We start from the raw sequence: 24,351 nt of genomic DNA, 5'->3' as shown, positions 1-24,351 counted from the left end.
ACCAGAAGAACTAGATGGTGACCGGCTACAACCAATCACTGCCCTGACAGGGAGCACAACAGAGAACCCCTAAGAGAGCTGGAGAGCAGTGGGATGCAGACCCTAAATTCTCGCAAAAAGACCAGGCTTAATGGTCTGACTGAGACTAGAAGGACCCCAGTGGTCATGGCCCCCAGACCTTTTGTTGCCCCAGGACAGGAACCATTCCCAAAGCCAACTCTTCAGACAGGGATTGGACTGCACAACGGGTTGGAGAGGGATGCTGGTGAGGAGTGAGCTTCTTGGATCAGGTGGACACTTGAGACTACGTTGGCATCTCCTCCCTGGAGGGGAGATGAGAGGGGAGAGGGGGTTAGAAGCTGGCGAAATGGACACGAAAAGAGAGAGTGGAGGGAGGGAGCAGGCTGTCTCATTGTGGGGAGAGAAATTGGGAGTGTCTAGTAAGGTGTATGTAAGTTTTTGTGTGAGAGACTGACTTGATTTCTAAACTTTCACTTAAAACACAATAAAAATTAGAAAAAAAAGCAGAAAAGATGCAAAATATAACTTCAAATTCTCATGGACTCCAGACTGGATGAACCTCTGAAACTATTGCCCTGAGATAATCTTTAAAACTTTAGACCGGCGGGGCCAAGATGGCTGACTAGGTAGGAGCTACCTCGGATCCCTCTTGCAACAAAGACTCGGACAAACAAGTGAATCGATCACATACATGACAATCTACTAACCCTGACCATCAAACACAGATCTAAAGAGTTGACCTGAGTGACAGAGACTGAGAATGAACAACCACGGGGAAGCAGCGACTGTTTTCGGAGCCTGGAGCCAGCGTCCCAGTCAGGAAATCTTGGCGCCAGTTTTTGGACTGGGCGCAGGGGAGCTGAGCACGGCATCCTGAGACGGCGCAAACACGGGACGCAGCCCTAGCCCCCAGAAGTGACCTCAGGGGAAGCCCAGCCAGTGCACGCAGGCAGCGCAGTGACGCGGCTGACAGGAGGAGAAATCACTGGGAGGCAGCAACTAGTTTTGGAGCCTGGAGTGCGGCGTCCTAGCTGGGGAACCTTGGCGCTGGGCTTTGGACTGGGGGCGGAGGAACTAACCGGGGCTTCTGAGACAGCGCAAGCACAGGACGCGGGTCTGACCCTCGGGGGCAATCTCTACCTAGCCAGCACACACAGTCGACGCGCCCCTCGGGAATCTCAGATAAAATAGTCATCCCAAGCAAGATAAGTAACTTTGTCTATATTCCGGGGTGCTACTCTCTCCTATTTATCTGAACCCTCCCCTCCCCTTACCAGGTGGCTTCATTAACATTGGAATTTCCTGAGCCAGACAGTAAACCGCGCTGCGGTTTTTCTTTCTTTTCTGTTTTTGGTCTTTTCCTAACCCATTCTCCTGGCCCGAGAGAAGCAGCTACAAAAAACCCAGGAACCAAAAATCCTTCCCTAATTGGACTAAAAATACAGAACCAGCTCCAGCCAAACATATGTGATCCACAGTCTTGGGCTTGCATCCCTACAGGGAACAAGGTGCTATTATAATGCAAAGGTAATTCTGATAGGGATCTGACTGCAATTGTTTTAGCAGATTGACTGGAAAGACAAGTTTCCCAAGTCTGATATCTCTGCATATTCAACAGAGCCCTCACTGACCCACAACAGGGAACTGAGGGCTGAGGCTCCCCCAAGACCACCTAGCCTCCTGCCTTAGGGGTCTAAGGAGGGTGACACCTACCACTCTGTAGAGGTACTTGCATTGGGGGCCTAAGGTACAGCTGCAGAGCCCACCCACCAAAGTGCTTTAGGAATAGAGACACACCTACCTCACTGGCACTTGGGGGAAGCCTGTCAGCACCCTGCCCCCCCCCGGAGTGTGAACCCCTGCTGCTAGTAGAATCTGGTGCGCACAACTATCACCACTACCTGTCTAGCTGGATAGGTGACAGTCTGCATCACACACTTGATGACCCAAAATCAGATCCTACTCAAGAATAGTGAATGGACTCTTAGGCTTATACATCTGGTAACAGCCCAAACCAGCCGGTAATAGGACATAAGTGATTCAAGGGCTACAACAATCAAGACAGCACAATCTAGTAGCCCATCTACGTATATTGAAAGAAAACAAAACAAGATAAGACTCAGTGAGCAAATAGAGAATAAGTCACTACAATATCTTAGTGATGGCTTGGAGACAGCAGTTGATATCAAACCACATAAAGAAGCAGACCATGATTGCTTCTAACAACTCCCCAAACTAAAGAGTCAAAATCTTTCCCAAATGAAGATACAGTCCTGGAATTGCCAGATGCAGAATATAAAAAACTAATTTACAGAATGCTTCAAGACATCAGGGATGACCTCAGAAATGAAATAAGGCAATCTACAGAAAAAGCCAAGGAACACACTGATAAAGCAACTGAAAAACTCAAACAGATTATTCAAGAACATAGTGAAAAAATTAATAAGCTGCAAGAATCCACAGAAAGACAGCATTCAGAAATCCAAAAGATGAACAGTAAAATCACAGAATTAGACAACGCAATGGGAAGTCAGAGGAGCAGACTCGAGCAATTGGAATGCAGGGTGGGGGATCTGGAGGACAAGGGAACTGACACCAATATAGCTGAAAAAAAAATCAGATAAAAGAATTTTAAAAAATGAAGGAACCCTAAGAATCATGTGGGACTCTATCAAGAATAACTTGCATGTGACTGGAGTCCCAGAACAAGGAGGGATAACAGAAGATACAGAGAGAATAGTTGAAGATCTGTTGGCAGAAAACTTCCCTGACATCATGAAAGACGCAAGGATATCTATCCAAGATGCTCATCGAACCCCGTTTAAGATTGATCCAAAAAGAAAATCACCAAGACATATTATCATCAAACTTGCCAAAACCAAAGATAAACAGAAAATTTTAAAAGCAGCCAGGGAGAAAAGAAAGGTTTCCTTCAAGGGAGAATCAATAAGAATAAGTTCAGACTACTCAGGAGAAACCATGCACGCAAGAAGGCAATGGGATGACATATATAGAGCGCTGAAGGAGAAAAACTGCCAGCCAAGGATCATATATCCAGCAAAACTCTCTCTCAAATATGAAGGCGAAATTAAAACATTTACAGATAAACACAAGCTTAGAGAATTTGCAAAAACCAAACCAAAGCTACAAGAAATACTAAAGGAAATTGTTTGGTCAGAAAACCAATAACATCAGATACCAGCACAACACAAGTTCACAGAACAGAACATCCTTGATATCAACTCAAATAGGGAAATCACAAAAACAAATTAAGATTAATTTAAAAAAAAAAAGCTCAAAACAGGGGATCATTGAAGTCAATATGTAAAAGATCACAATAATCAAAAAGAGGGACTAAATACAGGTGGCACAGAACTGCCAAATGGAGAGGGATACAAGGCGATATAGGACAAGTTAGGTTTTTACTTAGAAAAATAGGGATAAATATTAAGGTAACCACAAAGAGGTAGAACAACTCCATAACTCAAAATAAAAACCAAGAAAAACATGACGACTCAACAAACATAAAGTCAGCTACTATGAAAATGAGGAACACACAATTTACAAAGAAAAACGTCTCAGCACAAAAAAGTAAGTGGAAAAATGAAATTGTCAACAACACACAAAAAAAGGCATCAAAATGACACCACTAAACACATACCTATCTATAATTTCACTGAATGTAAAAGGACTAAATGCACCAGTAAAGAGACAGAGAGTCTCAGACTGGATAAACACGATCCGTCTATATGCTGCCTACAAGAGACACACCTTAGACTTAGAGACACAAACAAACCAGAACTCAAAAGATGGAAAAAAAATATATCAAGCAAACAACAAGCAAAAAAGACCAGGAGTAGCAATATTAATTTCTGACAAAATAGACTTTAAAGTTAAATCCACCACAAAGGATAAAGAGGGACCTACATAATGATTGAAGGGACAATAGACCAGGAAGATATAACCACATTAAATACTTATGCACCTAATGACAGGGCTGCAAGATAGATAAAACAAACTTTAACAGAACTGCAAAGTGAGATAGACACCTCCACAATTATAGTAGGAGACTTCAACACCCCACTTTCGGAGAAGGACAGGACTTCCTGTAAGAAGCTCAATAGAGACACGGAAGACCTAATTACTACAATCAACCAACTTGACCTCATTGACTTATACAGAACTCTCCACCCAACTGCTGCAAAGTATACTTTTTTTTTTCTAGCGCACAAGGAACATTCTCTAGAATAGACCACATATTAGGTCATAAAACAAACCTTTGCAGAATCCAAAACATCGAAATATTACAAAGCATCTTCTCAGACCAGAAGGCCATAAAAGTAGAAATCAATAACAGAAAAATTAGGGAAAAGAAATCAAATACTTAGAAACTGAACAATACCCTGCTGAAAAAACACTGGGTTATAGAAGACATTAAGAAGGGAATAAAGAAATTCATAGAATGCAACAAGAATGAAAACACTTCCTAGCAAAACCTCTGGGACACAGCAAAAGCAGTGCTCAGAGGTCAATTTATATCGATAAATGCACACATACAAAAAGAAGAAAGAGCCAAAATCAGAGAACCGTCCCTACAACTTGAACAAATAGAAAGTGAGCAACAAAAGAATCCATCAGGCACCAGAAGAAAACAAATAATAAAAATTAGAGCTGAACTAAATGAATTAGAGAACAGAAAAACAATTGAAAGAATTAACAAAGCCAAAAGCTGGTTCTTTGAAAAAATTAACAAAATTGATAAACCATTGGCCAGACTGACTAAAGAAATACAGGAAAGGAAACAAATAACCCAAATAAGAAACGAGAAGGGCCACATCACAACAGACCCAACTGAAATTAAAAGAATCATATCAGATTATTACGAAAAATTGTACTCTAACAAATTTGCAAACCTAGAAGAAATGGATGAATTCCTGGAAAAACACTACCTACCTAAACTAACACAATCAGAAGTAGAACAACTAAATAGACGCATAACAAAAAAAGAGATTGAAACGGTAATCAAAAAACTCCCAACAAAAAAAAGCCCTGGCCCGGACGGTTTTACTGCAGAGTTCTACCAAACTTTCAGAGAAGAGTTAACACCACCACTACTAAAGGTATTTCAAAGCATAGAAAATGACGGAATACTACCCAACTCATTCTATGAAGCCACCATATCCCTGATACCAAAACCAGGTAAAGACACCACAAAAAAAAAAAAAGAAAGAAAGAAAATTACACACCTATATCCCTCATGAACATAGATGCAAAAATCCTCAACAAAATTCTAGCCAATAGAATTCAACAACATATCAAAAAAATAATCCACCACGACCAAGTGGGATTTATACCAGGTATGCAAGGCTGGTTTAATATTAGAAGAACCATTAATGTAATCCACCATATAAATAAAACAAAAGACAAAACCACATGATCTTATCAATTGATTCAGAAAAGGCATGTGACAAAGTCCAACACCCATTTATGATAAAAACTCTCAGCAAAATAGGAATTGAAGGAAAATTCCTCAACATAATAAAGGGCATCTATACAAAGCCACAGTCAACATCACTCTAAATGGAGAGAGCCTGAAAGCATTTCCCTGGAGAACGGGAACAAGACAAGGATGCCCTTTATTACCGCTCTTATTCAGCATTGTGCTAGAGGTCCTAGCCAGAGCAATTAGGCTAGACAAAGAGATAAGGGCATCCGGATTGGCAAAGAGGAAGTAAAATTATCTCTATTTGCAGATGACGTGATCTTATACACAGAAAACCCTAAGGAATCCTCCAGAAAACTACTGAAACTAGTAGAGTTTGGCAGAGTCTCAGGTTATAAGATAAACATACAAAAATCCCTTGGATTCCTCTACATCAACAAAAAGAACATCGAAGAGGAAATCACCAAATCAATACCATTCACAGTAGCCCCCAAGAAGATAAAATACTTAGGAATAAATCTTACCAAAGATGTAAAAGACCTATACAAAGATAACTACAAAGTACTAGTGCAAGAAACTAAAAAGGACCTACATAAGTGGAAAAACATACCTTCCTCGTGGATAGGAAGACTTAACATAGTAAAAATGTCTATTCTACCAAAAGCCAATCTATACATACAATGCACTTCTGATCCAAATCCCAATGACATTTTTTAATGTGATGGAGAAACAAATCACCAACTTCATATGGAAGGGAAAGAAGCCCCGGATAAGTAAAGCATTACTGAAAAAGAAGAAGAAAGTGGGAGGCCTCACTCTACCTGATTTTAGAACCTATTATACAGCCACAGTAGTCAAAACAGCCTGGTACTGGTACAACAATAGGCACATAGACCAATGGAACAGAATTGAGAGCCCAGATATAAATCCATCCACATATGAGCAGCTGATATTTCACAAAGGCCCAGTGTCAGTTAATTGGGGAAAAGATAGTCTTTTTAACAAATGGTGCTGGCATAACTGGATATCCATTTGCAAAAAAATGAAACAGGACCCATACCTCGCACAAAAACTAACTCCAAGTGGATCAAAGACCTAAACATAAAGACTAAAACGGTAAAGATCATGGAAGAAAAAATAGGGACAACGTTAGGAGCCCTAATACAAGGCATAAACAGAATACAAAACATTACCAAAAATGACGAAGAGAAACCAGATAACCGGGAGCTCCTAAAAATCAAACACCTATGCTCATCTAAAGACTTCACCAAAAGAGTAAAAAGACCATCTACAGACTGGGAAAGAATTTTCAGCTATGACATCTCCGACCAGCGCCTGATCTCTAAAATATATAGGATTCTGTTAAAACTCAACCACAAAAAGACAAACAACCCAATCAAGAAGTGGGCAAAGGATGTGAACACGCACTTCACTAAAGAAGATATTCAGGCAGCTAACAGATACCATGAGAAAACGCTCTCGATCATTAGCCATTAGAGAAATGCAAATTAAAACTACGATGAGATTCCATTTCACTCCAACAAGGCTGGCATTAATCCAAAAAAGACAAAATAATAAATGTTGGAGAGGCTGCGGAGAGATTGGAACTCTTATACACTGCTGGTGGGAATGTAAAATGGTACAAGCACTTTGGAAATCTATCTGGCGTTTTCTTAAAAAGCTAGAAATAGAACTAACATACAACCCAGAAATCCCACTCCTCGGAATATACCCTACAGAAATAAGAGCCTTCACACGAACAGATATATGCACACCCGTGTTTATTGCAGCTCTGTTTACAATAGCAAAAAGCTGGAAGCAACCAAGGTGTCCGTCCACGGATGAATGGTTAAATAAATTATGGTATATTCACACAATGGAATACTACGCATCGATAAAGAACAGTGACAAATCTGTGAAACATTTCATAACATGGAGGAACCTGGAAGGCATTACGCTGAGTGAAATTAGTCAGAGGCAAAAGGACAAATATTGTATAAGACCACTATTATAAGATCTTGAGAAATAGTATAAACTGAGAACACATACTTTTGTGGTTACGAGGCGGGAGGGACGGAGGGTGGGAGAGGGTTATTTACTGATTAGTTAGTAGATAAGAACTACTTTAGGTGAAGGGAAGGACAATACTCGATACATGGAAGGTCAGCTCAACTGGACTGGACCAAAAGCAAAGAAGTTTCCGGGATAAACTGAATGCTTCAAAGGTCAGTGGAGCAAGGGCGGGGGTTTGGGGCCTATGGCTTAAGGGGACTTCTAAGTCAATTGGCAAAATAATTCTATTATGAAAACATTCTGCATCCCACTTTGAAATGTGGCGTCTGGGGTCTTCAATGCTAACAAGCAGCCATCTAAGATGCATCAATTGGTCTCAACCCACCTGGATCAAAGGAGAATGAAGAACACCAAGGTCACACGATAACTATGAGCCCAAGAGACAGAAAGGGCCACATGAACCAGAGACTTACATCATCCTGAGACCAGAAGAACTAGATGGTGCCCAGCCACAACCGATGACTGCCGTGACAGGGAGCACAACGGAGAACCCCTGAGGGAGCAGGAGATCAGTGGGATGCAGACCCCAAATTCTCATAAAAAGACCAGACTTAATGGTCTGACTGAGACTAGAGGAATCCCGGCGGTCATGGTCCCCAAACCTTCTGTTGGCACAGGACAGGAACCATTCCCGAAGACAACTCATCAGACATGGAAGGGACTGGACAATGGGTTGGAGAGAAATGCTGATGAAGAGTGAGCTACTTGTATCAGGTGGACACTTGAGACTGTGTTGGCATCTCCTGTCTGGAGGGGAGATGGGAGGGTAGAGAGGGTTAGAAAGTGGCAAAATTGTCACGAAAGAAGAGACTGGAAGGAGGGAGCGGGCTGAGTCATTAGGGGGAGAGTAAGTGGGAGTATGGAGTTAGGTGTATATAAGCTTATATGTGACAGACTGACTTGATTTGTAAACTTTCACTTAAAGCACAATAAAAATTATTAAAAAAAAAAAACTTAGACCATAAAGACAATGTTCTACATCCTACTTTTGTGAGTATTATCTGGGGTCCTAAAAGCTTACGAGCAGCCACCTAAGATGCTCCACCAGTCCCACCCCGTCTGGATCAAGGGAGAATGAAGAAATCCAAAGACACAAGGGAAAGATTAGTCCAAAGGACTAATGGACCAGAATTACCACAGCCTCCACCAGGTTCAGTCCAGCACAACTAGATGGTGCCTGGCTACCATCACCGACTGCTCTGACAGGGATCACAATAGACGGTCCTGGACAGAGCTGGAGACAAATGTATAACAAAACTCTAACTCACAAAAAAAGGCCAGATTTACTGGTCTGACAGAGACTGGAGAAACCCTGAGAGTATGGCCCCCAGACACCCTTTTAACTCAGTACTGAATTCACTCCTGAGGTTCACCCTTCATCCAAAGATTAGACAAGTACATAAAACAAAATGAGACTAAAGGGGCACACCAGTTCAGGGGCAGGGACGAGAAGGCAGGAGGGGACAAGAAAGCTGGTAACAGGGAACCCGAGGTTGAGAGGGGGAAAGCGTTGACACGTTGTGCGGTTGGCAACCAATGTCACAAAACAATATGTGTATTGTTTAATGAGAAAATAATTTGCTCTGTAAGCTTTCATCTGAAGTACACTAAAACAGGAAAAAAAAAACTTAAACCAGAAATATTCCCTGACGCCTCCTTAAAACCAAGCAATAGTTTAACTAGTAAAGAATGTCTGCACTAAGCATTATGCTCTTTTAAGATCTATTTACATGGGATCTAATTGACAATAGCAACTCAAAAGATTAGAAACTGTTGAACTGGCATATATTGTGCTGTGTATATTCTCAACAACGAAAATAAAATAAATTACAAGAAAAGCAAATGAAAATGACTAATAACTATGACCAAACATTGAATTCTCCTTAGATAGATGCATGCTGATTCATTTAAGAGAAAGTAATGATGTCTACTTTGAAAGGCACTGAGAATAAAATGAAGAGAAGTGTGGGTACAGAGATAGGTGTGTGATAAAGCAAAGCAGTGAAGTGTTAATGGCACAGCACTATTCGCAATAACCAAATGGTGGAAACAACCCGTGTCCCTCAACAGATGAATGGATACACAAAATGCGGTTTATCCACACAACGAAATATCATCCAGCCTGCAGTGCTGTGAATTTCTTAATGTGGCCCTTTTACCCATAGTCTTTGTAACTCTCACCAAATGACTGGGTGGGACTATGAAAATGAGGTGTATGGGACCCTAACGAGGAGTTTAGTCAGTTTTGCCATCCTGCTAGGCTTAAAGGGAGACACTGAGAGAAAGAGTAGGAGCTATAACATGCAAGACAGAGAGGGAGAGTATAACACCAGAGACGGTGAGAAGCAGCCACAGAGAAACAGTGTCAGCAGAACCAGGATACTACCAGTAGACCAGCAGGATGATTGATAGGGGGCCAAGGTCTTCTGGCTTCACCCAGCCACAGGCTGGAGCCCATATTCATATGAATGGGAAGACAGTCAAGGGGTGGAGAAAATGAAACTGGAATGTTTCAAAAAGAGTTATGTGTTTAATCAGAATTGAGAATCCAGACATAAATGCATCCACATATGAGCAGTTGATACTTGACAAAGACCCCAAAACAGTTAAATGGGGTAAAGACAGTCTTTTTAACAAATGGTGCTGGCATAACTGGATATCCACCTGCAAAAAAATGAAACAAGACCCAGACCTCACTCCATGCCCAAAAACGAGCTCAAAATGGATCGAAGGCCTAAATATAAAATCTAAAATGATAAAGATCATGGAAGAAAAAAATAGAGACAACGTTAGGAGCCCTAATACATGGCATAAACAGTATAGAAAACGTTACTAATAATGTACAAACACCAGAAGAGAAATTAGATAACTGGGAGCTCCTAAAAGTCAAAAACCCATATTCATCCAAAGACTTCACCAAAAGACTAAAAAGATTAACTAGAGATTGGGAAAAAGTTTCTAGCTATGACATTTCCGATCAGGGCCTGATCTCTAAAATCTACATGATACTGCAAAAACTCAACAAGAAAAAAACAAATAACGCAATTAAAAAATGGGCAAAAAATATGAATAGACACTTCACTAGAAAAGACATTCAGGTAGCTAACAGATACTTGAGGAAATGCTCACTATCATTAGCCATTAGAGAAATACAAATCAAAACTACAATGAGATTCCATCTCACTCCAACAAGGCTGGCATTAATCCAAAAAGCACAAAACAATAAATATTGGAGAGGGTGTGGGGAGATCGGAACACTTCTACACTGCTGGTGGGAATGTCAAATGGTACAACCACTTTGGAAATCGATTTGGCGCTTCCTTAAAAAGCTAGAAATAGAACTACCATAGGATCCAGCTATCCCACTCCCTGGAATATATCCTAGAGAAATAAGAACCTTTACACGAACAGATATATGCACACCCGTGTTCATTGCAGCATTGTTTACAATAGCAAAAAGATGGAAGCAACCAAGGTATCCATCAATGGATGAATGGATAAATAAATTACGGTATATTCACACAATGGAATACTACACATCGATAAAGAACAGTGATGACTCTGTGAAACATTTCATAACATGGAGGAATCTGGAAAGCATTATGCTGAGTGAACTTAGTTGCAAAAGGACAAGTATGGTATAAAACCACTATTATAAGAACTCGAGAAATAGAGAAGAAAATATTCTTTGATGGTTATGAGATGGAGTGAGGGAGGGTGGGAGAAGAGTATTCACTAATTAGATAGTAGATGAGAACTACTTTAGGTGACGGGAAAGAAAATACACAATACAGGTGAGGTCAGCACAACTGGACTAAACAAAAAGCAAAGAAGTTTCCTGAATAAACTGAATGCTTCAAAGGCCAGCGGAGCAGGGGCAGGGGTTTGGGGGCCAATTGGCATAATAAGATCTATTAAGAAAACATTCTGCATCCCATCTCTGAGAGCGGCATCTGGAGTCTTAAACGCTAGCAAGCAGCCATCTAAGATGCATCGATTGGTCTCAACCCACCTGGATCAAAGGAGAATGAAGAACACCAAGGACACAAGGTAATTATGAGCCCAAGAGACAGACAGGGCCACATAAACGAGAGTCTACATCCCCCTGAGACCAGAAGAACTAGATGGTGCCCTGCTACAACCAACAACTGCCCTGACAGGGAACACAACAGAGAGCTCCTGAGGGAGCAAGAGAGCAGTGGGATGCAGACCTCAAATTCTCATAAGACCAGACTTAATGGTCTGACTAAGACTAGAAGGACCCCAGTGGTCATGGCCCCCAGACCTTCTGTTGGCCCAGGACAGGAACCATTCCTGAAGCCAACTCTTCAGACAGGGATTAGACTGGACAATGGGTTGGAAAGGGATGCTGGTGAGTAGTGAGCTTCTTGTATCAGGTGGACACTTGAGACTATGTTGGCATCTCCTCCCTGGAGGGCAGATGAGAGAGTAGAGGGGGTTACAAGCTGCCAAAATGGACACGAAAAGAGAGTGGAGGGACAGAGTGGGCTGTTTTATTAGGGGGAGAGTAATTGGGAGTATGTAGCAAGGTATACGTAAGTTTTTGTGTGAGAGGCTGACTTGATTTGTAAACTTTCACTTAAAGAACAATACAAATTAAAAAAAAAAGTTATGTGTTTAAGAATATGTGTTTATTTGAATGTACTAGAAATATTGAATGCTTCTCCTACCTAGTGTTGTAAAATAGACTTAAATGTATGATAGAAACGAGTTTTGGGTATTAAAGATTACAGAGTGTGTGTAACTCCTCCTACAGCCAATACTTGACTGAATATGCTAAAACGGGAACTAAGATTTGCCCATGTCTGTCAGTTTGTCGTACTGTTGGGGCTTGCGTGTTGCTGTGATGCTGGAAGCTATGCCACTGGTATTCAGATACCAGTAGGGTCACTGTCTCAGTCATCTAGTGCTGCTGTATGAGAAATACCACAAGTGGATGGCTTTAACAAAGAGTTAAGTAGGCTAAAAGTCCAAATTCAGGGTGTTAGATCCAGGGGAAGGCTTTCTCTCTCTTTTGGCTTTCTCAACAATCTCCCCCCGGACTAGCAGCTTCTGTGTGCAGGGATCACGGGTCTAAAGCATGCGCTCTGCTCCTGGCACTGCTTTCTTGGTGGTATGAGGTCCCCCTGTCTCTCTGCTTGCTTCTCTCTTTTATATCTCAAGAGATTGCCTCAAGACACAGTCCAATCCTGTAGGTTGAGTCCTGCCTCACTAACACAACTGCCGCTCATCCTTCCTCATTAACATCATAGGGGCAGGATTTACAACATACAGGAAAATCACACAATACCGGGAATCATGGCCCAGCCCAATTAATGCACATTTTGGGGAGGACATAATTCAATCCATGACAGTCACCCATGGAGGACAGGTTTCAGCTGAGCTTCCAGACTAAGACAAACTAGGAAGAAGGACCCGGCAGTCTACTTCTGAAAAGAATTAGCCAGTGAAAACCTTATGAAGAGCAGAGAACATTGTCTGATATAGTGCTGGAAGATGAGCCCCCCAGGTTGGAAGGCACTCAAAAGACAACTGGGGAAGAGCTGCTTCCTAAAAGTAGGGTCAGCCTTAATGACGTGGATGGAGTCAAGCTCTCGGGACCTTCATTCGATGACGTGGCATGACTCAAAATGAGAAAAAACAGCTGTAAACATCGATTAATAATCGGAATGTGGAAGTACGAAGTATGAATCTAAGGAAATTGGAAATCATCAAAAATGAAATGGGACACATACACATAGATATGCTAGGCATTAGTGAGCTGAAACGGACTGGTATTGGCCATTTTGAATCAGACAATCATATAATCTACTATGCTGGGAATGACAACTTGAAGAGGAATGGTGTTGCATTCATCGTCAAAAAGAACGTCTGAAAATCTATCCTGAAGTACAATGCTGTCAGTGATAGGATAATATCCATACGCCTACAAGGAAGACCAGTTAATACGACTATCATTCAAATTTACACACCAACCAGTAAGGCCAAAGATGAAGAAAATGAAGATTTTTAGCAGCTGCTGCAGTCTGAAATTGATCGAACATGCAATCAGGATGCATTGATAATTACTGGTGATTGGGATGTGGAAGCTGGAAACAAAGAAGAAGGATAGGTAGTTGAAAAATACAGCCTTAGCAATAGAAACAATGCTGGAGGTAGAATGATAGAATTTTGCAAGAGAAACAACTTCTTCATTGCAAATACCTTTTTCACTGACATAAATGGCGACTAATTATACACATGGACCTCGGCAGATGGAACACACAGAAATCAGATTGACTACATCTGTGGAAAGAGATGATGGAAAAGCTCAATATCATCAGTAGAACAAGGCCGGGGCCAACTGTGGAACAATCAATTGCTCATATGCAAGTTCAAGTTGAAACTGAAGAAAACCAGAGGAAGTCCATGAGATCCAAAGTATGACCTTGAGTATATCCCACCTGAATTTAGAGACCATCTCAAGAATAGATTTGACTCCTTGAACACTAACAACCAAGGACCAGGTGAATTGTGGAATGACAACAAAAACATCACACATGAAGATAGTAAAAGGTCACTGCAAAAAACAGGAAAGAAAGAAAAGGCCAAGATGGATGTCAAAGCAGACTTTGAAACTTGCTCTCGAACGCCGAGGAGCTAAAGCAAAAGAAAGAAATGATGAAGAGAGCTGAACAGAAGATTTCAAAGGATGGCTTGAGTAGTGAAAGTAAAGTGTTATAATGACACGTGCAAAGAGCTGTACATGGAAAACCAAAAGGGAAGAACAGGCTCGGTGTTTCTCAAGCTGAAAGAACTGAAGAAAAATTTCAAGCCTCGAGTTGCAGTAGTGAAGGATTCCATGGCGAAAATATTAAATGGTGCAGGAAGCATCAAAAGAAGACGGAAGGAGTACACAGAGTCATTATACCAAAAAGAATTAGTCGATATTCAACCATTTCAAGAGGTGGCATATGATCAGGAACCGATGGTCCTGAAGGAAGAAGTCCAAGCTGCTCTGAAGGCATTGGCGAAAAACAAGGCTCCAGGAATTGATGGAATATGAATCGAGATGTTTCAACAAACAGATGCAGCGCTGGAGGTGCTTGCTCGTCTATGTCAAGAATATGGAAGACAGCTTCCTGGCCAACTGACTGGAAGAGATCCATATTTATGCCTATTCCCAAGAAAGGTGATCCAACCAAATGCAGAAATTATTGAACATTATCATTAATATCACATGCAACCAAATTTTGTTGAAGATCATTTAAAAGCAGTTGCAGCAGTGTATCGACAGGGAACTGAGAAATTTAAGCAGGATTCAGAAGAGGACGTGGAACCAGAGATATTATTGCTGATGTCAGATGGATCCTGGCTGAAAGCAGAGAATACCAGAAGGATGTTTACCTGTGTTTTATTGACTGTGCAAAGGCATTCAACTCTGTGGATCATAACAAACTATGGATAACGTTGTGAAGAATGGGAATTCCGGAACACTTAATTGTGCTCATGAGGAACCTTTACATAGATCAAGAGGCAGTTGTTCAGACAGAAGAAGGGGATACTGATTGGTTTAAAGTCAGGAAAGGTGTGCGTCAGGGTTGTATCCTTTCACCTTACCTACTCAGTCTGTATACCGATCAAACAATCTGAGAAGCTGGACTATATGAAGAAGAACGGGGCATCAGGATTGGAGGAAGACTCATTAACAACCTGCATTATGCGACTGATTTTTTAAGTAATATTTTTCTAGAAATTTGTCCATTTTGTCTAAGTTTTCAAACTTACTGGCATAAAGCTGATAGTACTACTCACTTTTGTCGCTTTAATTTGTGGTTAGGTTTCCTTTTCCATCACTATTATTATTTGTGACATTTTTCCTTGATCAGTCTCATCAAGCATCTATTTTATTACCTTTTTCAAAGAATCAAATTTTAGCTTTGTTGCTCGTCTATATTGTGTCATTTTCTATTTCGTATTTTCTGCTGTTATTTTTATTAACCCCTTCTTTCTATCTTCTTTGGGCTTTGGCTATAAAATTTCTAACTTTTCTAATTGGATGCATAGCTCATTCATTTCCAGCCTTTCTTCTTTCCCAACATAAGCTTCTAAGGCTATACATTTCCCTGGAAATAATACGTTTACTGCATTCTGCTAGTTTCAATATAGTGTTTTTATTCCCATTGAGGTCTAAATATTTTGTAATTCCAAGTGTAATTTCTCCCTTTTCCTATTTTTTTTTTTTAGAAGCGTGTTTGTACAGAAAAAAATTCACATAGGAGACCTGACTGCTAGCCTTTGAAAGGCCCAGTCAAAAGGTTGGCCCTTGGCTGGTTTGTAGGTATTGTTAGGTGCCATCAAGTCATGGCAACCCCATACACAACAGAAGGAAATGCTGTCCGTCCTGAACCACTGAACCACTACTGCCTCATAGATATCAGTTAGACCCTCTCATTCCCTCTTCCACAACTCGTCTCACTCATACTTGCTGTGCTACATTCTTGGAAAGTTCTTCAGCTCTCCCTTCAGCCTAACTCTCTTCAGCTATGTCCAATCTGCTGAATACCGTATCCACTGGAGTATTTCTATTTTTTAAATTTCAAAAATTATATGACACAACCTTGCTTGCTGAAGGTGAAGAGGACTTGAAGCACTTACTGATGAAGATCAAAGACCACAGCCTTCAGTATGGATTCCACCTCAACATAAAGAAAACAAAGTCCTCACAACTAGGGGAAAGGAACTAGGAGCATATAGCAAGGTGTATATAAAAACCCTGGTGGCGTAGTGGTTAAGTGCTACGGCTGCTAACCAAAGGGACAGCAGTTCAAACCCACCAGGCGCTACTTGGAAACTCTATGGGGCAGTTCTGCTCTGTCCTATAGGGTCGCTCTGAGTCGGAATTCACTTGACGGCACTGGTTTTTTTTTATATAAATTTTTGTATGAGAGACTGACTTGATTTTTAAACTTTCACTTAAAGCACAATTCAAAAAAAAAATCCTCACAACTGGACCAATAAGCAACATCAGGATAAATGGAGAAAAGACTGAAGTTGAAGTTGTCAAGGATTTCATCTTACTTGGATCCGCAATCAACAGCCATGGAAGCAGCAGTCAAGAAATCAAAAGACACATTGCACTGGGCAAATCTGCTGCAAAGGACCTCTTTACAGTGTTGAAGAGCAAAGATGTCACCCTGAAGACTAAGGTGTGCCTGACCCAAGCCATGGTATTTTCAGTCGTCTCATATGCATGTGAAAGCAGACGACGAATAAGGAAGATTGAAGAAGAATTGATGCCTTTGAATTATGGCACTGGCGAAGAATATTGAATATACCATGGAATGCCAAAAGAACGAACAAATCTGTCTCAGAAGTACAATCAGACTGCACCTTACATACTTTGGACATGTTGTTAGGAGGAATCAGTCCCTGGCAGAAGGACATCGTGCTTGGCAGAGTTCAGGGTCAGTGGAAAAGAGGAAGACCCTCAACAAGATGGATTGACACAGTGGCTGCAATGACAGGCTCAAGCATAATGACTGTGAGGAAGTCACAGGACTGGGCAGTGTTTCACTCTATGGTATATAGGGTCGCTATGAGTCGGAACTAACTCAACAGCACCTAACACCACTACCCCTACTAATCTGATGATATCAATATCAGAGGTCCGCAAGGGTTTCAACCTGTTACTGTTCCTCCCAACTCCCACACCAGGGTCTGTTTTACTATGGGTGGTCGATCTCAGCGTGGGGAAAAGCAGGAGCGTAACCTAAGGATGCTTTTCTCTGCAGGATCACTTTCACTACTGCTAAGAGCCAAAGAGTGCCAGCACCTGGATCCACTTTTGCTCCCTGCTTCACACAGGGGTCCCACTTGCAGCCCAGGCTGCTCCAGCAGCTGGCTGGGTCCTTTAGAGCCTGCCCTCCCTCCGGTAAACCCAGGAACCCTTCCTGTGTAGGATCGAACTGCTTCTCAGCATCCAGGGCTCTCCCGAGTCTGCCCAAGCTACCTTGTTAGCAGAGCCTCACTGTACCTCATCTGCAAAGTGGGGACATTGATACCTACTTTTGCCAGGCTATTGGAAGGCCTCAGTGACTGGTCCACAGTCAGAGCTCAAGGCCTGCCCACTGAGTGCTCTGTCTGGCCAGGGCCCTCAGTGTCCAGTGCTGCCGGCCAGCAGCTCATCCCCATCTCAACCCTACAGAGAGGCCAGAGGTAAAACAGCACAACACGTTTTATTGTCCAAAACTACACGAAAACCCAGGTCCACAGGGCTCAAGTACTGTGGGGGAGGCAGAGGGATGGAGGCAGAGGTGGCTCTCATTGCAGGTGCCGTTTGGCCCTGCCTGACGCTCTTGTGCGCGAGGCTCAGGCGTAGAAGGAAGACTTGCTCTGCAGCCATCCCTGAGGAGGTGGTGAGCTGCTTCCAGGTCAGCAAGGGCAGGCGGGCAGGCAGGATCCAGGCCAAGAGGCCTCCTGGGCTCCCTCCCACAGGTCCAACCTGGCCACCTGCTCACCTGCCTGCTACCCTCCCTCCCAATGCCAGCCCCTCACAGAGAACCCTGAACAAAAGAAGGAAGAAGGCTGGCGCCTAAGTTACTTCCTCCTTTCTTGACAAAGGGGATGGAACAGCTGAGGCCCTTCTAAAACTGAATAACAACAGGGGCTGGAGAGCTCACCAAGCAAGAGAGACCCCATGAAGGCTTACAGATTGGTCTAAAAATCATCTAAGCTGAGGGCATCAGACCCTGCCCAGCCTGGCTCTGCCTAGGGCGAGAACCCAGAAGGGAGCACTGATAGCCCCAGCTGGCTGGCTCTGAGGTCGGGGTGCTGCCTCCTTCCCAGCCTTGACCTGGGCCCCTCCCAGGCTGGGGTGGTGCTGGCTCCTCACCCCCTATGTCCGGGGATGCAAATGGTTGTGAAGCTGCTCAGCCTGGGCCTTCAGGCACTGGAACTCCTCCTGAATGAAGTCAGTCAGGGCTTTGCGCATCTCTACCTGGGTGGAGGAGACCTGGTGACTGAGTGGGCACGTGACGGCTAAGGACAGCTACAGGGGAGCCAGGAGGACACTCACAGCCGACTTGTTCTCTGCCCGGAGCCGCTCGAGCACGGGCAGGGTGCTGAAGGGCTTCCCGATGAGTACAGTAATCTTCTGTGGGGAAGGCAGGATGCCATCGGTGACAGAAGCAGGGCTGAGGTAGCTGCATCCCAGGCCAGCCCAGCCCAGCTCACCCAGGGAGCAGAAGCCGAGTCCTACCCCTAACCAGCTGGTGCCCTCCTCTGGGCCACACTCTCCAATTTGGAAAGGTCAGTAGAGTCCCATCCCAGTCTTTGGGGCCATGGTCTACATGTCCTGTCCTGACCCAGCCTGGCTTCCTGTGCTAAGGTTCTAATCTAACAGCCCTCAGGACCAGGAAGCCCTTCTCTCTGTTCCCTCCTGCTGTGGCTTTATGCTTGGCTCCTCCCTCAGCAGTGGGAGATGGGGAAGATAGCAGACAGACAGACAGACAGACAAAGAGGACACAGCCCCACCCACCTGGCCAAAGCGGGGGAAGTAGGGCGGGCTGTTAGGAAGGACGTCGTTCATCCCTGCAGCACAGTGGAGAGAGCTGAAGGCGGCAGTGTGGAGCGAGCAGCCGGGACTGGACCAAGCCCTGGGGCCTCCCAGGGCCCTTTCTCTGCCACCCAGAAGACAACCTCCCAACACAATCTCAGGGAGCAACTCTCCCTGTCCCCAGCTGCACCCTACGGTCTCCAGGCCTGAGAGGGAGGCGTACCGACATGCCACAGTGGAAGAATGATGGGGTTGAGATGACACTCGGCAATCAGGCGCCCGATTCCTGCCCAAGGATGGACGGAAGCGTTGATGGGAGCCCTGCCCTCCATCGCTGGAACTGGCTTCCTGGGCCAGCCCCCTGCAAGCCAGCTCTGGTCTCAGCACCTGACCCCTTCCTGCCGCCACCAACCCAGCCAGCCCAGGAGGTGGGCACCTGGGAAGGGGTCCCAGGGCAATCCTTACCCCACTTGAAGCGCAGGAACTCAGAGCTCATGTTCACTTTCCCTGTCAGAAGAGAGGGCAGAGAGGCTGGCGGCTGCAGCCTTTATACTCTTGGGAGAGTCATGGCCCTGCCCTCCCCACCACTGACCTTCAGGAAAGATATGCACCCAGTCCCCATGGTTGAGCTTCTCCAAAATGAAGTCCATCCCCTTCTGATAGACACCGTCTCCTGCCAGGAAAAGGCGTTTCCCATCGATGCCCACTCTCCCATGGGGGCCTGCCAGTTCGTCCACAACCCTCTCCAAACCTTGATGAGACCTATTCCCTGGGGTGACCCCCTGGACTGCACCCCAGCCACCTCCGTTTCCCGGCCTGCCGCGCCCCACTTCCCACTGGGAATGGAGCTCCAGCTCCCACGTATCCGAGTCCCCCAGCCCCAGGCCCTCCTGAAATTGTGCTGTCCATGGCACACTCTCCAGTGACTTTCCCTGTGGCCACCTCAGCCCCTGGAGCCCTTGACACCTTGGTTCAGCAATATTCTCTAAACCTCTGTTATGGGGAGGCACCACCAAAATTCTGAACTTCGAATTCTTTGGGTTTTTGTCAAATTTTCATGGGAACTTGTGGTGCAGTAAGTCATTTCATATGGCCCACCACCCTCCTCCCAGTAGCTCAAGGCCAAAAACTTAGTTTATCTTTGATTTCTCTTTCACCCTCCACCCCACGTTCAAGCCATCAACAGGTGCTTCGACCCTGCTTCTGAAGCACATCCCAAGGCTGTCCCCTTCTCCCGCTCACCATGGGGTCCACCCAAGACCCAGGCCCAATCATCTCTGCAGCTAGAATTTTGGTGACAGCCCCACCATAGCACGCTGGCCTCCGCCCCATCCCGCTCCAAATAGTTGGTCCCACTGTGGCCAGAGTGCTCAATCCCTGAGCCACAAACACGGCACTACCCCGACGGGAGAGCAAAGGCCCCAATTCTTAATGTGATATTCCAGAACGCTCACCTACATTTTTTAGCTTTACTCTTATCTCTTCAACACCTGGCACATGCTTGTCCATATCTATAATGCCTTCCCTTTCATTCTCTGCCTGGAAAAAGCTCTACTTCCCCAGAGGAAAGACAAACCTGGACTCAAATCCCAACTGCCATCTCCTGCCCATGACCTTAACCAGCGACTTCATCCCTTGGAGCCCCCATTTTCTTGTCTATATAATGGGGGTCCTAACGGCCCCCTCCTCCCAGGGTTCTCGAGAGGTACCAAGTGGTTCTTCAATATCGGATCCCTCATCCCACAGCCTATGTATCTTCCCAGAAGCAAAACTCACTGGCCACCAGCACATGCCACTGCAGTCATAGCACGGTCCCACTGAACTGCCATCGTCCACAGAGGAGGGGCTGTGATTCCGATGCCAGAGCTCCATGTATGTACAGTGAGAACCAAGGGCTCTCCAAGAAGCCACCCTTCTCTGGCAAACCTCTGCTGTCACATGCTGGAGGCGGGCCCTGGCTCTCCTTGCTCCCAGGCTGCCTGTCCCACGTGGGTCCCTCCACCCTTGGTGCTGCCAAGACAGAGGCACCAGCCACCAACCTCCCTGCCCCGAACTGGTACCCAACACCCTCCCGAGGGAGTGGCTCACCTCGGCACACGGGCACGCACTTGCCCAAGCTGAAGAAGTGGGAGTGCAGCTCCTTGGTGAAGCAGATGTCTGCAGCTGCTGGGGTCCTATAGCGGGGACAACTGCAGTCATCCCTGTCCCCGAGCCCCTGCCTCCCCCACCCTGCCCCCCTGTGATGCCTGGCATCATCACATGCAAAAGGGAGGCACAGGAGGAGGGCCCATGGGGCCCCGTCCATGCCCTGCCTGGACTGCTGGACGCCGCCTCCTGGGCAGAGCAGGAGGAAGGCAAATCTGGGCAGAGACAGGTGGGGCCCATTCCTCCTCACCAACGCATCAACTTCAGGTTCCAGATGTGGCGAAGTTTCAGGATCCCTAGAGAAGAAGGAAAAAAGCTCTGTGCCCCAATTTACCTGTGCCTAGAAAAAAAAAATTTTTTTTTTAGGGGGCACCTGTTTCAGGGAATGAGGGATAGGGCAGGTGCACTACCACTTCCCTCTGGCTCAAAGTGGCATATTCTAGGTACTTGGGTCGGACCCCTGAGTTCTCTCTGGCTCCTTCCTCCTTTGTCCTTGAACTCCATATATTCTTACATCACTGTTGTGGTTTTCCTACTTCCCCAAGATGGCTTAACAACGCCTGCTCTTCTCACCTCTCCCTCCACTGTCACTGCCGCCACCCTAGTCTAGGCTACACCACCTTCCTGGCCTTCCGGGTTCTATCCAGTGAGTTTGGAAAGGCTCTATCTGATCAGGCTACCTCCATCAGCTCTGGGCACTCTTCCCTTCTGTGTAGCAGTGGAGGCTCTGGCCACCTCTTCTCGTGCCCAGCAACTCCCTGCTCAGTCAGCAGAGCCAAAACTTCTAGGTGGGGCAACCAGGCTCCCCAATGGGACTTGCTGAAGGGTGCAAAACCAAGTAGAAGCAAACCTAGGATACAGGTTTTCCAGCCCCCAGCCCAGAGCTGCCTCGACAGGGAACCTTGTGGTCCCGGGGTTTGCCCCCACGACTTCATGGGACCATTGCCAGTTCAAAGAACAAAGGGTCCACAGGCCTGACATCATCAGAGCAAAGAACCTCAGACCTTGCTGTGGCCACTGCCACACTTACTCGTTCCCTGCAAACTTGTGATGCCCTGTCCAAATCAGGTTTCCAGAGGCTTCAGAAGAGCCACAAATTCAGTGCTCACCCCTGGAGGACACCCCAGAAGCAGCAGTGCCAGGGCTCTGCTCCCGTTCGCCCAGCCCGGGTTCTCTCCGTCCTCTGGTCCCCAGCCCCCCGGCCCAGGTACCCCAGAGATGAGGGTCGTCCATGCAGGACTGGTGGTTGGAGACGGTGATGAGCGGGGTAGTGGGGCCCCGGTTCTCGATGAGCTCGTACAGCACTTCCTTGTTGTGGACGGTGAGGTGGTTCATGTACTCTGGGGGAGAGGGGTGCGGGTGGGCTCAGGGCTCGCCCCCACGAGCACGCCCACCCCAGCCTCCAACTCTGGCCAAGGGCGGCCCCTCGGCAGCGGGCCGACTCACTGGTCCAGAAGCAGCTGTAGGTGCCCACCAGGCCCATGACGAGGCTGCTGGCCAGGGTCCAGGACAGCGGCGGCACCGAGGGGAACGGCCATTTCACGTGTAGGGGCATCGCCCCTCCCCGCCACGCGGGGCGGTCAGGGCGTCCCGTGCCGGGTCAGCGCCTCAGCCTCACGCGCGGGGAGCACGCTCCTCGCCGGCCACGCCTCCACAGACAGGCGCCGCCGGCGCCTCAGGCAACTCGGCCAAGGTCACTTCGCGAGGCAGAGCCGAACCCGGCCCGCCCCCATTCTCTGGCCACAGACGAGCCGCAACCGGCGTCCGGGCCAGCGCCGAGGCCAGAAGGGACCAGAAAAGAGAGGAAGAACCGCTGGGGAGCCGCCCGCCCACCGGAAACGAACCGGCCTCTGTGCGCCTGGCTCCCCACCGCCTGTCGCAAAACGCGGCCGAGCCGCTTGACGGCAGCGGGGGCGGGTCCTCAGGGCGCCTGGCCCGGCCCTGGCCCCGCCCTCCAGCTCCGGCCCCGCCCCTGGCCCGACAGGGTGCCGTTGAAGGCCTCCAGCCCCGGCCATGCGCAAGCCCGGCAGGTGTCCCGGGCACTGGGGCGGACGGGGGCGGTGGGCGCTGAGGCAGCCAGGTCGCGCTGCCTCGTCGTGCGCACGGGCCTGTCGAGGGCTCCTCGAGGCCACCAGCCAGATTCGCTTCCTGGCGTCTCCTTTTCATCCCTAGTAAAAAAAAGTACATGGCCTTTGTGATTGGCTCCGTTCACTCAGCATGTTTTCAAGGTACACAGACGTGTACATAACCCATTAAATGAATAGTTTCTTCTGTAAGGATCAGCACCAAGCTGGTTCCTATGAGGCAGAGGTTAAAGAGATCCCAAAGGTCCAACTTTTCCAAGCTCCTGCACCACTCCATCATCTCTAACATCAACTACTCCCTGTCCCCTCAGTACCCTCCCTCACGTCTTTGGGTTCTCTGATTCACTGCAACGTCTCACAGAACTCACGAACCATACTTAGAGCTCAGTGATTTACTAGGGAAGTAATGGGGTACAACTCCGGATCGGGATAAACTTGGAAATAACAGGGACAACTCAGGATGCAGTTCCTCCAAGAGGACAGCTTCCTCTTGCCCTCTGCTTCCTGTCCCTGCTGGAGGCCTTCTGCTGCCGGGCCCTGCTGTTCTCCTGGTTCTGCTGCCTCTGCCGGTATCGCTCTTGGTACTGCTCTGCCACCATCTCTCGCTGTCTTCCCTGTCACAGCTCCTCTGTCTCTCCCCACCCTCCTCTGTGTCTCCCTTTAAAGGTAGCAGGATGGCAAAACTGACCAATCCCCTCATTAGGGCTCCCTACACCTTATTTTCCCCACATGTCTGTCATTTTGTCATACTGTGGGGGCTTGTGTGTTGCTGTGATTCTGGAAGTTATGTCATCAGTATTCAAGATACCAGCAGGGTCACCGATGGAGGGCAGATTTCAGCTGAGCTTCCAGACTAAAACAGACTAGGAAGAAAGACTCGACAGTCTACTTCTGAAGAGATTTAGTCAGTGAAAACCTTACGGAATAGCAGCAAAGATGTCACCTTGAAGACTAAGGTGCACCTGACCCAAGAGCCATGGTATTTTCAATCGCATCATATGCATGTGAAAGCTGGGCAATGAATAAGG

General features: G+C 46.1%; 1 protein-coding gene across 13 annotated transcripts; it reads right to left on the bottom strand.

Annotated features, from left to right (window-relative positions):
- Window positions 1-17,756: 17,756 nt before the first annotated feature.
- Window positions 17,757-23,111, bottom strand: TAFAZZIN (tafazzin, phospholipid-lysophospholipid transacylase). Of its 13 annotated transcripts, XM_023540770.2 has the most exons (11): window positions 22,686-23,103; window positions 22,451-22,579; window positions 21,490-21,535; window positions 21,160-21,268; window positions 20,549-20,645; window positions 19,687-19,767; window positions 19,560-19,601; window positions 19,318-19,380; window positions 19,077-19,129; window positions 18,615-18,692; window positions 17,757-18,536 (listed from the first exon to the last, which is right to left on the bottom strand). In XM_023540770.2, exons 1-11 carry the CDS (start codon window positions 22,792-22,794, stop codon window positions 18,435-18,437), a joined length of 909 nt encoding a protein of 302 aa, XP_023396538.1. In that variant the 5' UTR covers window positions 22,795-23,103; the 3' UTR covers window positions 17,757-18,434. The 13 variants fall into 13 exon arrangements, with proteins under 13 accessions (XP_023396538.1, XP_064133867.1, XP_064133866.1 ...); XM_064277797.1 differs by lacking the exon at window positions 20,549-20,645 and having other exon boundaries at window positions 17,757-18,532; window positions 18,615-18,689; window positions 19,318-19,455; ... (1 more) ...; window positions 21,407-21,535; window positions 22,686-23,111; XM_064277796.1 differs by lacking the exon at window positions 20,549-20,645 and having other exon boundaries at window positions 17,757-18,532; window positions 19,318-19,455; window positions 21,183-21,268; window positions 21,407-21,535; window positions 22,686-23,108.
- Between the last annotated feature and the right edge of the window lie 1,240 nt (window positions 23,112-24,351).

Source organism: Loxodonta africana, chromosome X, assembly GCF_030014295.1.
Source record: "Loxodonta africana isolate mLoxAfr1 chromosome X, mLoxAfr1.hap2, whole genome shotgun sequence".
In the NCBI taxonomy this organism is placed as follows: Eukaryota; Metazoa; Chordata; class Mammalia; order Proboscidea; family Elephantidae; genus Loxodonta; species Loxodonta africana.
Note: the sequence above shows the minus strand (reverse complement) of the source record. Positions and strands in the feature narration are given on the sequence as shown.